This window comes from Phyllostomus discolor, chromosome 7, assembly GCF_004126475.2.
Source record: "Phyllostomus discolor isolate MPI-MPIP mPhyDis1 chromosome 7, mPhyDis1.pri.v3, whole genome shotgun sequence".
Lineage (NCBI taxonomy): Eukaryota > Metazoa > Chordata > Mammalia > Chiroptera > Phyllostomidae > Phyllostomus > Phyllostomus discolor.
In genome coordinates this window covers 50,747,028-50,759,871 of record NC_040909.2, presented here as the reverse complement: position 1 = coordinate 50,759,871, position 12,844 = coordinate 50,747,028, and the positions used below count along the sequence as shown (strand labels likewise).

The window sequence follows — 12,844 nt, the reverse complement described above, 5'->3', positions numbered from 1 at the left end:
TTGTAGCATTTCTGTTGAGAAATCACCTGCTATCCTTATTGGAGCTCCCTTGTATGTTACTACTTCCTGTTTCTCTCTTGCTGCCTTTAAGATTCTCTTTTTGTCTTTAAAAGTTAAATTATTTTAATTATTTTTTGTTTTAGAGTAGGCCTCCTTGGGTTCATCTTGATTGGGACCCTCTGTGCTTCTGAATTTTCATGGCTTTTTCCCCTCTCCAAGTTCAGAAAGTTTTCTGTCATTATTTTTTCAGAGTTTCTATCCCTTGCTCCTTTTCTTCTCCTTCTTGTATTCCTATGATTTGAATGTTCTTGTGTTTCATGTTTCCCTGCAGTTTCCTTAGGCTATCGTCATATTTTTTTAGTCTTTTTTTGTGCAGCTGTTCCACCTGTGTATTTCTTTCTACCTTGTCTTCCAGGTCACTAATTCAGTCCTCTGCTTCATCCAGCCTGTTTATAATTCCTTATAGTATGTTTTTTTTATTTCAGATATTGTATTCTTCATGTCATCCTATTTCTTGTTTATAGTTTCTATTTCCTTTTATATGCTATTGTAGTTTCCACTCAGTTCCTTTAGTTGTCACTGAGTTCCTTGAGCCTCTTTATAACCGTTCTTTTGAATTTTATATCTGATAGTTTGCTTGCCCCCATTTCATTTAGCTGTTCTATTGGGTAATTATCCTTTTTTTTTTCAATTGAGGTTTCTTTCTTTGTCTCCCTATTTTAGGGGATTTTTTATTTGTTTCTGCAATTTGAGAAGCTCTGCTTTGTCAGCTGTCTTCAAAGGGTGAACTTCTGTGGTAAGAATTCTGTGGGACTCAATGGTGCCATCACTTTGATCTCCTTGTCTGGATGCTCTAGGGTTGCCCTTTCTTCCATTTGTGTGGGCTCTCTTGTTGTACTTGGGCTTCACCTGTTGATGACTTCTTTGTTGTTGGGTTCTCCCCTCCAGCATGTTCACAATGCCCACCTTGTCTTGTGTGTTGTTGTACAGGTGTTGGTTAACAAAGCAGTATTACCAGACAGCCAAACCTATGCCAGCAAAAAGAACCCCCCTACCACATCGGCAATCTCAACTACAATTGAAATAAGATTAATAAAGGTGAACAGAGATTGTGCATATTATATGATAAAGGGAATATATGATAACTAAAATAGTGGAAAATGTTGACTGTTGATAAGAGGGAGGAGAATTGATAAGATTTAGAATATAACCAAGGTGAAGAGAGGGAGAGAGCAAAATTTACAACATAAGTAAAATATGAAAAGGCATTGTGAACAATGGGTTAAGAAGAGGGAAGTATATAACATGAGGGTTGAGGTAAAATTGAAAAGGTACTGGGCCAACAGGAGCAAAATTGCAGAAAAAACCAAAACAGGGTCAATAGCAACAACAGCTGAATGAAGTTTTAAAAATGTGGAACAGGAATAAGAATATTGTAGAAAGTGAATATGAGATATCAACAGTAAAGAAAAATGATTTTTAGAGGATGAGGGAAGCAAACTAATAAGAGTAAGGAGTAAAGTCCAGGTTGAGAGAGGGGAGGGGGAAGGAAAGAAAGGGAGAGAGAAAACAGTGAAATAAAATTCCTCACTCAATTGACAGGAGCAGGGGGAAAGTAAAGTGGAATAAGACAGCAGGAAAGTATTTTGTGGGACTTAAAGTACTAACAAGTAGTGAACAGATAGGGGGTCCTTTGGAGATGTATAGCAATAACTGTGGTATTTCACACAACTAGCCACTGTTTATAAAAGGTGGAAAAGAAACAAGACTCTTATTACAGGGGGAAAAGAATGTGAGTTGATTTAAGAAAGAAGAATGCTTATGCGAGGTTAGGTGAGGGAGAAATAGTGAGAGTAAGGAATAGAAACTTGGCATAGTGTGAGAGAAAATAAAGTTAACCACAACAGTAATAAAGCTCAGGAAAATAACAACGTGGATTAAGACCAGGGAAGGGTGCTGTGTGGGATTTGGAATAACAATAGTATGATAAGAAATATATAATCTGAATAAAAATAATAAAAAGTAAAAGACCAAAAGTAGTATGTTAGTTGGAATATGAGTGAAGTGAAAGAACAATTAAAATGCAATATGAAAAAGAGAATTAAAAAAACAAATCAAAGTAAAAACAAACAAGACAAAAAAACTAAATAAATGGGAAGAGAAATTTTAAAAATGCAAATTTTGAAGGAGAGCAAAATGAAATTTGTCTCAACTGTTGGTGTTCGCCTTCTGAATTCTTTCTGGATCTGTCCTTTGGTTTTCTCACAGCTTCTAGGTCTTATTGTCTTACTCTAGAAAAAAAAAAAATCCTCCTGCTGATTTTAAACCTGCCAAGTCAGTTATGCAGGTCTTCCTGGATCTTGCCAGTAGAGGGGGGCTGGGCTCCCTTTTTTTCCTTTGCAGTGGTTCTGCAAGGATGGGGCTCAATCTGGGTTACACTAATGACAGGTGCCCAGTTTCCAGCCCATGCCCTCAGAGTACTATGCAGCTGCACTGTCCACTCAGTGCATTTGTGCCAGACTGGCGCCGATAATCCACCTCATTTTGCACCCCTTTGATCAGTCCATGAGGTGCACTGAGTGGGAGCAAATCATGTCCACACCCCCGCCCTCCTCGCAGGCCTGACCTCTGGACACTCAAGGTCCCTGCATGGCGGCTGTTTCCCTTTTGTAAAATATCCCCTAGGGTACCGCTGCCTCTACTAACCACTGCCCAGCTTTCCATACAGTCCAACTCCTGACCAGTCCCAAGTCTATCTGGGTCACGGCCAGTCACAGCCCCTCTCCTCTCTCAGCTCCAGGTGTCACCCAGCTCCCCAAATTCTCTGGTATTGTCGCCACTGGTGACCGACACCCCAGTCGGTGTATTCTGCCTGCTGTGTGTCACTTGCTGCATTTTTATCCCCATCCCCCGACCCCTGGGGGTTTCTATGTCCAGATCTCTCTCCTGGCAGAGTCTGGGATTTCTCCACTCTGGAAGGGAAGGAGCCGCTCAGCTCTCCAACACTCCTGCAGCAGCTGCGGTCTGCAGCACAAGGCTCAGGGACCTTCCTCAGCACCTGTTTTGAAGCGTCCTCTCCACACTTTGGCTTCCACACTTAGTATCAGCTGGGATTCTGTTGTCTGTTCACTCTGTTCTTTGGATGATTGGCTAGGTGTCCCAGTCGGGTGCACGAGCAAGTGGACTCAGCTCCCACCTTCCTCGCCACTGTCTCATTCCTTTCTAATGCTCTCCTTTTTTGTCTAAATCCTGCTTTCTGACCTATATATTTTCCCTCTTTCTGAAGAATTTATTTTAACATTCTTGTAAGGCAGGCCTACTGGAGACAAATCCCTTAATTTTTGACTGAGAATATTTTTATTTCTCCTTCCCTTTTGGAAGATAATTTAGTGGTATACAGAATTCTATGTTGGTAGCTTTTCCCCCCAACACTTTCAATATTTTATTCTACTGTCTGAAGAAAAGTCTGCTGTAATTCTTATCCTTGGTTTTATAGGTAAGGTGGTTTTTTCCTCTTCTGTCTTCTTTTCAGATTTTCTCTTTGTCTTTGATTTTATGCCTAAGTGTAGATGTTTTGGTTTTTATCCTGCTTTGTATTTCTTTGAGCTTCTTGGATCTGTGTTTTGTTGTTTATTATTAACTTTGGAAAAATCTGTCATTATTACGTCAAATATTTCTTTTGTTTCTTTTTCTTCTCCTTCTGGTGTTCCCATTATATGTACAGTAAATCCCCCCTAAATGTTGTTGCTAGGTTCTGTGATTTTAAGTGAAATGACATATAACAAATCTAATTTTACTGTAGGCTGATTGATATAAATAAGTTCCTACTACATCTCTTCAGTGTTATAAGAAAACCACATTTAATGAAACATTACTCAAGGACTCACTATACAGTGTACACCTTTTGTAATTGTGCCCAGTTTTGGATATTTTGTCCTATCTTTTTCATTATTTTTGTCTCTTTGCATTTCAGTTTTGAAAGTTTCTATTGACATTTCTTCAAGGTCACAGATTCTCTTCTAGGCCACATCTAGTCTATTCATTTGCCCATCAAAGAAATTCTTTATTTCTGTTACAATTTTTTTATTTCTAGCACTTCCTTCTATTTCTTTCTTAGAGTTTTCCTCTATTTGCATTATTTATCTGTTCTTGAATATTGTCCATTTTTTTATATGAGCTCTTAGCAAATTAATCACAGTTGTTTACAGTTCCCTGTCTGATAATTCCAGCATCTCTGACATATGTGAGTCTGGTTCTGATGCTTACTCTGACCCTTCAGATTGTATTTTTGTAATTTTAATTTTGTTGAAAGCCAGATATGGTGTACTGGGTAAGAGGAACTAAGGTAAATAGGCCTATAATATGATATTTTACATTCATCTAACTAGGAGTTAGGCTGTGGTTACTGTTTGCTCTAGCTACAGGTGTCAGAGACTAAGGTTTCCCCTGGTGTCCTTGTTTTTGTCTCTCTGTGGTCTTTTGTGTCCATAGAGACTTCTTTTTAAATAAGTTCTGAGAAATGCATTTCTTTCTGTTGTACTTCCTGATCCCTGGTGGTACTGACTGACATGACTGACATGTACTTGCTGACATGGTGGTAATATACATGGGAAGGAAGAGTGTCTTATAGTCCTGTAAGTTGGTCTCAGTTTTTTAGTGAGCCTGTGCTTCTCAGCTGTCATCTTAACAAGTACTTCTTGTATTTTTACCTGTTAAATGAGATAGAAAGTTTAGAGAGGGCTATGGCTGGATATTCCCTTCTCCTAAGTAGAAGCCTAGAGGGGGTAGAGTTGGGTATTTCCCCCTCCCTATGTGGAGGCCCTGGAGGTAACCCTCTCACTAGGCTCTTCTAAAATAGTTTCTATCAAGGGAAAGTTTCGTGAGGCAAACGTGATAACCACTACACTATGGAAACTCTTGGAAAGTTTGTTAAAAAGAAGAGTGCTGTGAGCATGTTTCAAAATGCCTGTTCTTTCTCTCTCACTCCCAGAAGCAGTGTGGATTTTTCTCTGATAATCACTGTGATAACATGTCAGGGCTTCTGGAGGTAGAACTTATAAAAGTGCAGAGGTCATCCTACAACTGGCAAGACCTGGAGTTTTAACTTAAATTGTTCCATACTGAGCCTCTAGCAATTTGTAAATCACAGTTTAAGTTTTCCTATTCAGGTAACTAGTTCTCATGAAGGGTTTTCCTGCTTCAGTAATTTGTGATTCTCTGTGTCTTCATGTCTGTCCTTCCAGTTTGGGGGTTGCACTTAGTCCTATGACCTCAATTCTCTGAGGGATTTAAGGAGAGTTGCTGATTTTCAGTTTATTCTGTTGTTTTTCTTGTTGTGAAGACAGGAGTGATAACTTCCAACCTTCTTATATGCCAGACCAGAAACCAGAAGTCCTTTCTTATCATTTTATAAAATTGATTTTTAATTTTTTTACTTTGCCTTCCCTTGAATCTTTATAGTTTTACCCTCTTTTTCTCTTCTCTTGGTAATTAACATAGAAATGACAACATTCATTTTCAAAATATCAGAGTGTAATTATATTTGTTACTTCTACCCTCTTCCCAAGCATGCAAAGATTTAGAACATTTTATCTCCATTTACTGCTTCTATTTGATCTGCAGTTGTTCCCATGCATTTCATACCCTCTATATTTTAAACTCTACAAGATATATTTTTCTACATAATAAATCTTCATTTAAAATTACCCACATACTTACCCTTTTTGTTGCTATTTTTTCCTTTCTTTATTTTTAAATTTCCACTTGGAATTTGCTTTTTCTACCTGAAAAACACTCTTTAGTATTCCGTTTAGTCTTCATTTAGTACTTCATTATGATTGCTGGTCAAGAATTCTCTTAATCTCTTTTGTGTGAAAACGTCCTTATTTTTGAAGGATATTATTCTTGAAGGGTATTTTTGCTGGGTTTAGATTTTCTTTCAATGTTTTAAAACTATGTATTGTCTTCTAGCTTCCATTATTTTGAATTGCTCTTCTAAAAATTAGGTTTCTTTTATCACAGGCTGTTTTGGAGGGTTTGTTCATTTGTTTGTTTGCTTGTCTTTTAGAGAGAGAGGAAGGGAGGAAGAAAGAGAGGGAGAGAAACATTGATTGGCCACCTAACCACGGACCAAACTGTCAACCCAGGCACATGCCCCGACCAGGAACGGAGCCAGTGACTCTTTGCTTTTTGGGACAATGCCAAGGCTGTTTTAGGCTGTTTTTCAGATTGTATCTTTTCTTTAGTGTTTAGAGGTTTTAGTATGATGTACCCAGATGTGTTCTATTTTAATACTCTTTTAAATTGAAGTATAACTTACAGAAAAATAATCAAAGCTTAAGTGTCAGCTTGGTGAATTACTACAGTGAACAAACTCATATAATTAAATTATCAAGAAATAAATCAAAACCAAGAAATAAATATTACCAGAATCCTCAAAGCTCCCTCTTGTGTCCTTTCTCAACCTCTACTAGCCTTTTCCTACTTGCTAGAGATAACCACCATATAAACTTCTTAGAGTGTGGGTTGTTGTTTTTCTTTGGGGTGTGGGAGTTAATTCTACTTGGGACTCATAGGGAATTTGTGATTGTTATCAACTGTTTTGAAAACTAGTCATATTTTTTCAAATATTGTTTATTCTTTATTTTCTTTTTCCTCTCCAGTTACACATATCTTAGAGTTTCTGATGTATTCCTTATGTCTTTTACCCTCTCATGTATGTTTTCTAACCCTTTTACTTCTCAAATCTTTATTCTAGTTTATTAATTCTCCCTTCAGGTACATCTAATCTGCAACTAAATCTACTTATTTAATTCTAAGCAAATAGAAGTCTTTTTTTTATTTTCCTTTCTTACACAGAGAAAAACGCTGTAAATGCTCTTTTGTACCTTTTTCTGTTAATATAAATAGAAGTTATTTAATAGAGGCCCCCTTATTCTTTTTTCTCAGCTTTATTAGGTATAGTTGACATATTGTGAAATTCACCCATAAGAATACAGTTAGATGGTTTTTTACTACATTTATATAATTGTGCAGCCATCACCAATATCTAGTTTTTTAATACTTCCATCATCTCAAAAAGTTTCCTTGTATCGATTTGGTCAGTTCCTGTTCTTTCTCTCAGGCCCAGGTAACTACTGATCTGCTTTCTGTCTCCAAAGCGTTTCTTATTCCAGAAATTTTATGCATGAGACATTATATGGCCTAGAATATCATCTCTTTGTGAATGTTGTATACATTCCTGCAAAGAATGTGTATTTTGCTGTTCTTAGGTGGAATTTCTATAAAAGTCAAGTAGGTCAAACTGGTCTATATATCTTCTATACCTTTATTGATTCTCTATCTACTTGTTTAATCAATTAATGAGAGAGGTTTGGGATCTCAACAGAGATTTCTCCTTGCAGTTGTCAATATTGCTTTATGTTTTGATGATGTTATTAGATGCATAAATGTTTAGTACTGTTGTATCCTCTTAATGAATTGGCTTGCTTTTTTTTTTATTTGATCCTTGGTAATACCCTTTGCTCTGAAATCTACTTTGTATGATATTAATAATATAGCCTCTCCAGCTTTATTTTGAATACTGTTAGCGTGGTATATTTATTTTCCATACTTTTAAGCTATTTGTATCTTTATATTTAAACTGTATTTTTGTAGACAGTATGTAATTAGATCTTGCTTACTTTAGCCAATATGATAATCACTAACTTCAGTGAAATTGTTTAGACCATTTGCATTCAATAAGATAATAGAGTTATGTTTAAATCTATCATCTTAAAATTTTTTTCTGTTTTGCTGATCTGTTCTTTGTTCCATATTTCCTTATCTTCTTTTCTTTGACTTAAGTATTTATTATTTTATTTTATCTCGTTTGTTGATTTACTAGTTATAAGTTTTTGTTTTATTCTTGTTTTCAAAAATACATTTTATTGATTATGCTATTATAGTTGTCCCATTATCCCCCTTCATTCCCCTCTACCCTGTACACCTTCTCCCACCCACATTCCCCCCTTTAGTTCATGTCCATGTGTCATAAGTTCTTTAGCTTCTACATTTCCCATACTACTCTTGCCCCTCCCCATCTATTTTCTACCTACCATCTATGCTACTTATTCTCTGTATCTTTTCCCCCCTCCCTCCCCCTCCCACTCCCCTATTGCTAACCCTCCATGTGATCTCCATTTCTGTGATTCTCTTCCTGTTCTAGTTGTATGCTTGGTTTGTTTTTGTTTGTGTTTTAGGTGTGGTTGTTAATAATTGAGTTTGTTGTCATTTTACTATACATGTTTTTTATCTTCTTTTTCTTAGATAAGTCCCTTGAACATTTCATATAATTAGGGCTTGGTGATGATGAACTCCTTTAACTTGACCTTTCTGAGAAGCACTTTGTCTCCCCTTCCATTCTAAATGAAAGCTTTGCTGGATAGAACAATCTTGGATGTAGGTCCTTGCCTTTCATGACTTGGAATCCTTCTTTCCAGCCCCTTCTTGCCTGCAAGGTCTCTTTTGAGAAATCACCTGACAGTATGATGGGAACTCCTTTGTAGCTTACTGTCTCCTTATCTCTTGCTGCTTCTAGTATTCTCTACTTATCTTTAATCTTGGCTAATGTAATTATGAGGTGCCTTGGTGTATTCCTCCTTGGGTCCAACTTCTTTGGGACTCTCTGAGCTTCCTGGACTTCCTAGAAGTCTATTTCCTTTGCCAGATTGGGGAAGTTCTCCTTTATAATTTGTTCAAATAGCTTTTCCACTTGTTGCTCTTCCTCTTCCCCTTCTGGTACCCCTATAATTCGGATGTTGAAATGTTTAAAGATGTCCTGGAGGTTCCTAAGCCTCTTCTCATTTTTTTTGAATTCTTATTTCTTCATTTTTCTTGTTTGGATGTTTCTTTCTCCCTTCTGGTTCACTCCATTGATTTGAGTCCCAGTTTTCTTTCCATCACTATTGGTTCTCTGTGCATTTTCCTTCATTTTACTTAGCGTAGCCTTCAGTTTTTCATCTAATTTGCGACCAAATTCAACCAATTCTGTGGGCATCCTGATCACCAGTGCTTTGAACTGTGCATCTGGCCGGTTGGCTATCTCTTCCTCACTCAGTTGTATTTGCTCTGGAGCTTTGATATGTTCTTCCTTTTGGGCCATTTTTCTTTGTCTTGATGCATGTGTTACGTATGAGGGGCAGAACCTTAGGTGTTCATCAGGGTGGGGCAACCCAGTGGCTGGGTTGTGATGCTGTATGTGGGGGCAGGGTCTGAGAGGGAACAGTGGCACTTGCTCCACTCTCTGTCTGATGTCAGTCCCTTCCACTGCTTCCCCCAAGCAAACTGGACCCTTCTGGTGCTGGTTCCCATGTGGGTGGGCTTATGCACATTCTAGGACCCTGTGGGTCTCTGCAACAAACTCTCCCATGAGGCTGGGAGTCTCTCCCTGCACCTCAACCCCCACAGGTGTTTTCAATCAGTTCCCTGAGGCTCTATTTCCCAGTGCTGGGACCCTGGGTTGTGCACAGTACCTTGCTTCACAATTGCTGCCTTGCTGGGTCTGCCAGTTGCCACCCCATGTCCAGGGTCTGCCCGCTGCAGTCTTGTGCACCCAGGATGCCTTATGAGCCTGGTGCCACCACTTTTTGTGTCTCAACCCCTCTCTGCCCTGCCACCAACTCCGCCCCTCCTACCGGTCTGGATGAACGTGTCTATTTTAACTCCTTGGTTGTCCGACTTCCATACAGTTCAATTTTCTGTCACTTCTGGTTGTTATTTTGTTTCTAAATTGTTGTTGTCCCTATCTTGGTTGTGAAAGGAGGCACAGTGTGTCTACCTACACCTCCATCTTGGCCAGAAGTCCTGTTTTATTCCTTCAGTGATTTTTTAGGGTCATAGTATTTGTCCAACTCTTCACAGTCAATCTTTAAGTAAAACTATATATATACTGTCATACATTTTACTTGCACGTGTGTTATATATCTCATAGCACACTGTTGTTTTGCTTTAAATAGTCAATTATTTTTTAAAGAGATTTAAATAAAAAGAAAAGAAGCTTTTTATGTTTACCTGTGTAGTTACTATTTATGGAGATTTTTATTCTTTTATGTAGATCCAAATTTCTATGTACCTGAAATTTCCTTTAACATTCTTACACTGTAGGTCTACTGGTAATGAACATTTAAGTTCTGTACATCTAGGGAAAAGAATCAGTGAGGTTTTTTTAGATTTTGTATTTTTTATATCCAGAAGTTGCATTTGGTTGTTTTTTTATATTGCTTATTTCTCTCTTCATTATCTTTATGTTTTGTTTTAATGCCATCATATTTATAATAGCTTTTAACACTTTTGTCTGCTTGTAGTATTATCACTATCACTTCTATGTCTGTATCTATTGACTGATTTTTCTCTTGTTTATGGATGTTGTGAATTTTACATTGGTAAATGCTGGGGCTTTTGTGTTCCTTTGAAGAACATTAGACTTTACTTTTTCAGGTAATTAAATTACTACTGGACTAGTTTGATCTTTTCAAGGCTTGTGTTTAAGCTTTCTTAAGACAGTTTTAGGGTAGACTTATTCTAAACCTAGGTTAGCTTCACTACTAAGGTGTGGTCCTTCTGATGTAACCACTGAATTCCTCTCATGTTGAAGAACGATTCAATTCTAGTTGGCAAAAACTCATATTTCTAGGTCTGTGTGAACCCTGATAGCTACTCAGCTTACAGCTCCCTAGATATACTTTGCCAGGCATCCTGGAATTTTACCCTACTCACATATGACTTAGGACTTAGTAAACCTATCCAGATTTGTAGAGCTCCTTTTTTCATGCATTTCCCTCCTCTCTGGTATTCTGTCTACAAATTCCAGTCACCTCAGCTTTACTTAACTCTGATAGAGATCTATTCAATTCAGCCATACCGCCACATTCCAATTTAGATTTCCTCCCTGATGAACACATGGTCTGGAACATGCCTCCATCGTGAATAACTGAGGCAGTCATAAGGATCACCTTATTTGTCTCCCTATTTTTTTTAAAGGGACTTCAGACCTGTACTGGCTATTGTATAATTTCCAAAAATAGTTGTTTCATTCATTTTTTCCCAGTTTTCTAGTTGTTTATAGTAGTAAGGGAAGTCAGTCCTGGTTATTTTATCCAAGCTATAAAAGCAGAAATCTATTTAATTGTTTAATCAACAATTTATACCAGTCCTTATTTTGGGAATACAGGGCGAAGAAAGAGATTGACTACCAGGAATTTATGTTTCTTTTAACTGGAGGAATAAGTCTTAAGAGTACTGAGAAAAATCCTGATCCAACGTGGTTACCAGAGAAAAGTTGGGAGGAAATTTGTCGTGCTAGTGAATTTCCTGCCTTCAAAGGACTCAGGTAATTGTTTAAATTTGACTTTGCATGGAATAGTGATGGATAAATTTATTATCTAGTGATTTTAAATGGTTTTATAGCTGTCTTGATTTATCTCCTTGCTCAACAATCTCTCTTTCAATTTTCCCCAGTGAAAGAATAACTATTCATCTTTTTTTCTATTAGGGAGCATTTTAGTGAATATATAAATGAATGGTGGGAAATATATGACAGTAAAGAGCCACACAATGCTAAATTTCCAGCACCAATGGATCAGAAGCTAAATGAACTACAGAAGATAATAATTCTTCGGTGCTTAAGACCTGATAAGGTAATAGACAAATATGTCCCATTTGGAACCAGATAATTTGCCATTTTTGAAGTACTAGGTTTAAAATTATTGATATTTGGTTCTTTAACACTTATTTCAGATGCTCTAAAGGGTTCATGGAGCTTCTTCAATCTGTAGGTTTAAGGTTTTCCTCAACCTCAGTAAAATTTTGGCTATTATTTTTTCAAATATTTTTAGCCATCTTACCCATTATTCCAATTAAGTATGCATTATAACTGGTGTTATACCATAGGTGACTGATACTCTGTTATTTTTAAAAATATTTTATTTATTTTTAGGTGGAGGGTAAGGGATGGAGAAAGAGATGGAGAGAAACATCAATGTGTGAGAGATACATTGATCAGTTGCCTCTCACACGTCCCCAGCTGGGGACCTGGCCTGCAACCCAGGCATGTGCTCTGATTGGGAACAGAACCAGCAACCTTTCAGTTCACAGGCCTGTACTCAATCCACTGAACCACACCAACCAGGGCTGTTAATTATTTTTAAACTATATGTTTCATCTCTAGGAAGTTCATTCGGATATATATATATATCCGAATGAACTTATATTATATATTAGATATATTCTAATATATCTATTATATATTAGAATATATATAATAGAATACATATATATTCTATTTCTCCTTTCATGTTTTCCTTTAAATACTTAAACACAATTATAATAACAGTTTTAAAATCTTTGACTGCTAATGCCATCATTTCTAGATCTGTTTCTATTTAAGGATTTTACCTTTCAATTTAAATTCTATTTTACTGCTTCTTGGCATGCCCAGGAATGCTTCATTGGACATTCTTGATGATTTGAATTTTGTTATCTTCCTTTAAAGATTATTGAATTTTGTTTGGCCAATTCAGGGGCTAGCAAACAATACCTGTGGGCCAAATACAGCCCATTACCTAATTTTGTCTAGCCTGTGAGCTAAGAATGGTTTTACATTTTAAAGTGTTGTTTTTGAAAGAAAAGATAAGAAAAGGAATACACAGCAGAAGTTGTCTGTGGCCCACAAAGCCTAAAATATTTACTATCTAGGCTTTTATAGAAAAAAGTTTGCCAACCCCTTTGGTTACATAAATTACTTAAATTATGATTTTTCCTCTCAAAGATTGATTTAAGATCTATTAGGGAAGATGTAGAATAGCCT

General features: G+C 37.0%; 1 protein-coding gene across 1 annotated transcript in view; it reads left to right on the top strand.

Annotated features, from left to right (window-relative positions):
• DNAH12 (dynein axonemal heavy chain 12) overlaps positions 1-12,844 on the top strand; it is a 275,242-nt gene that overhangs the window by 228,317 nt on the left and 34,081 nt on the right. Inside the window, 2 exon segments of the mRNA XM_028518986.2 lie at positions 11,210-11,368; positions 11,531-11,675. Coding sequence (XP_028374787.1) covers positions 11,210-11,368; positions 11,531-11,675 — 304 coding nt within the window.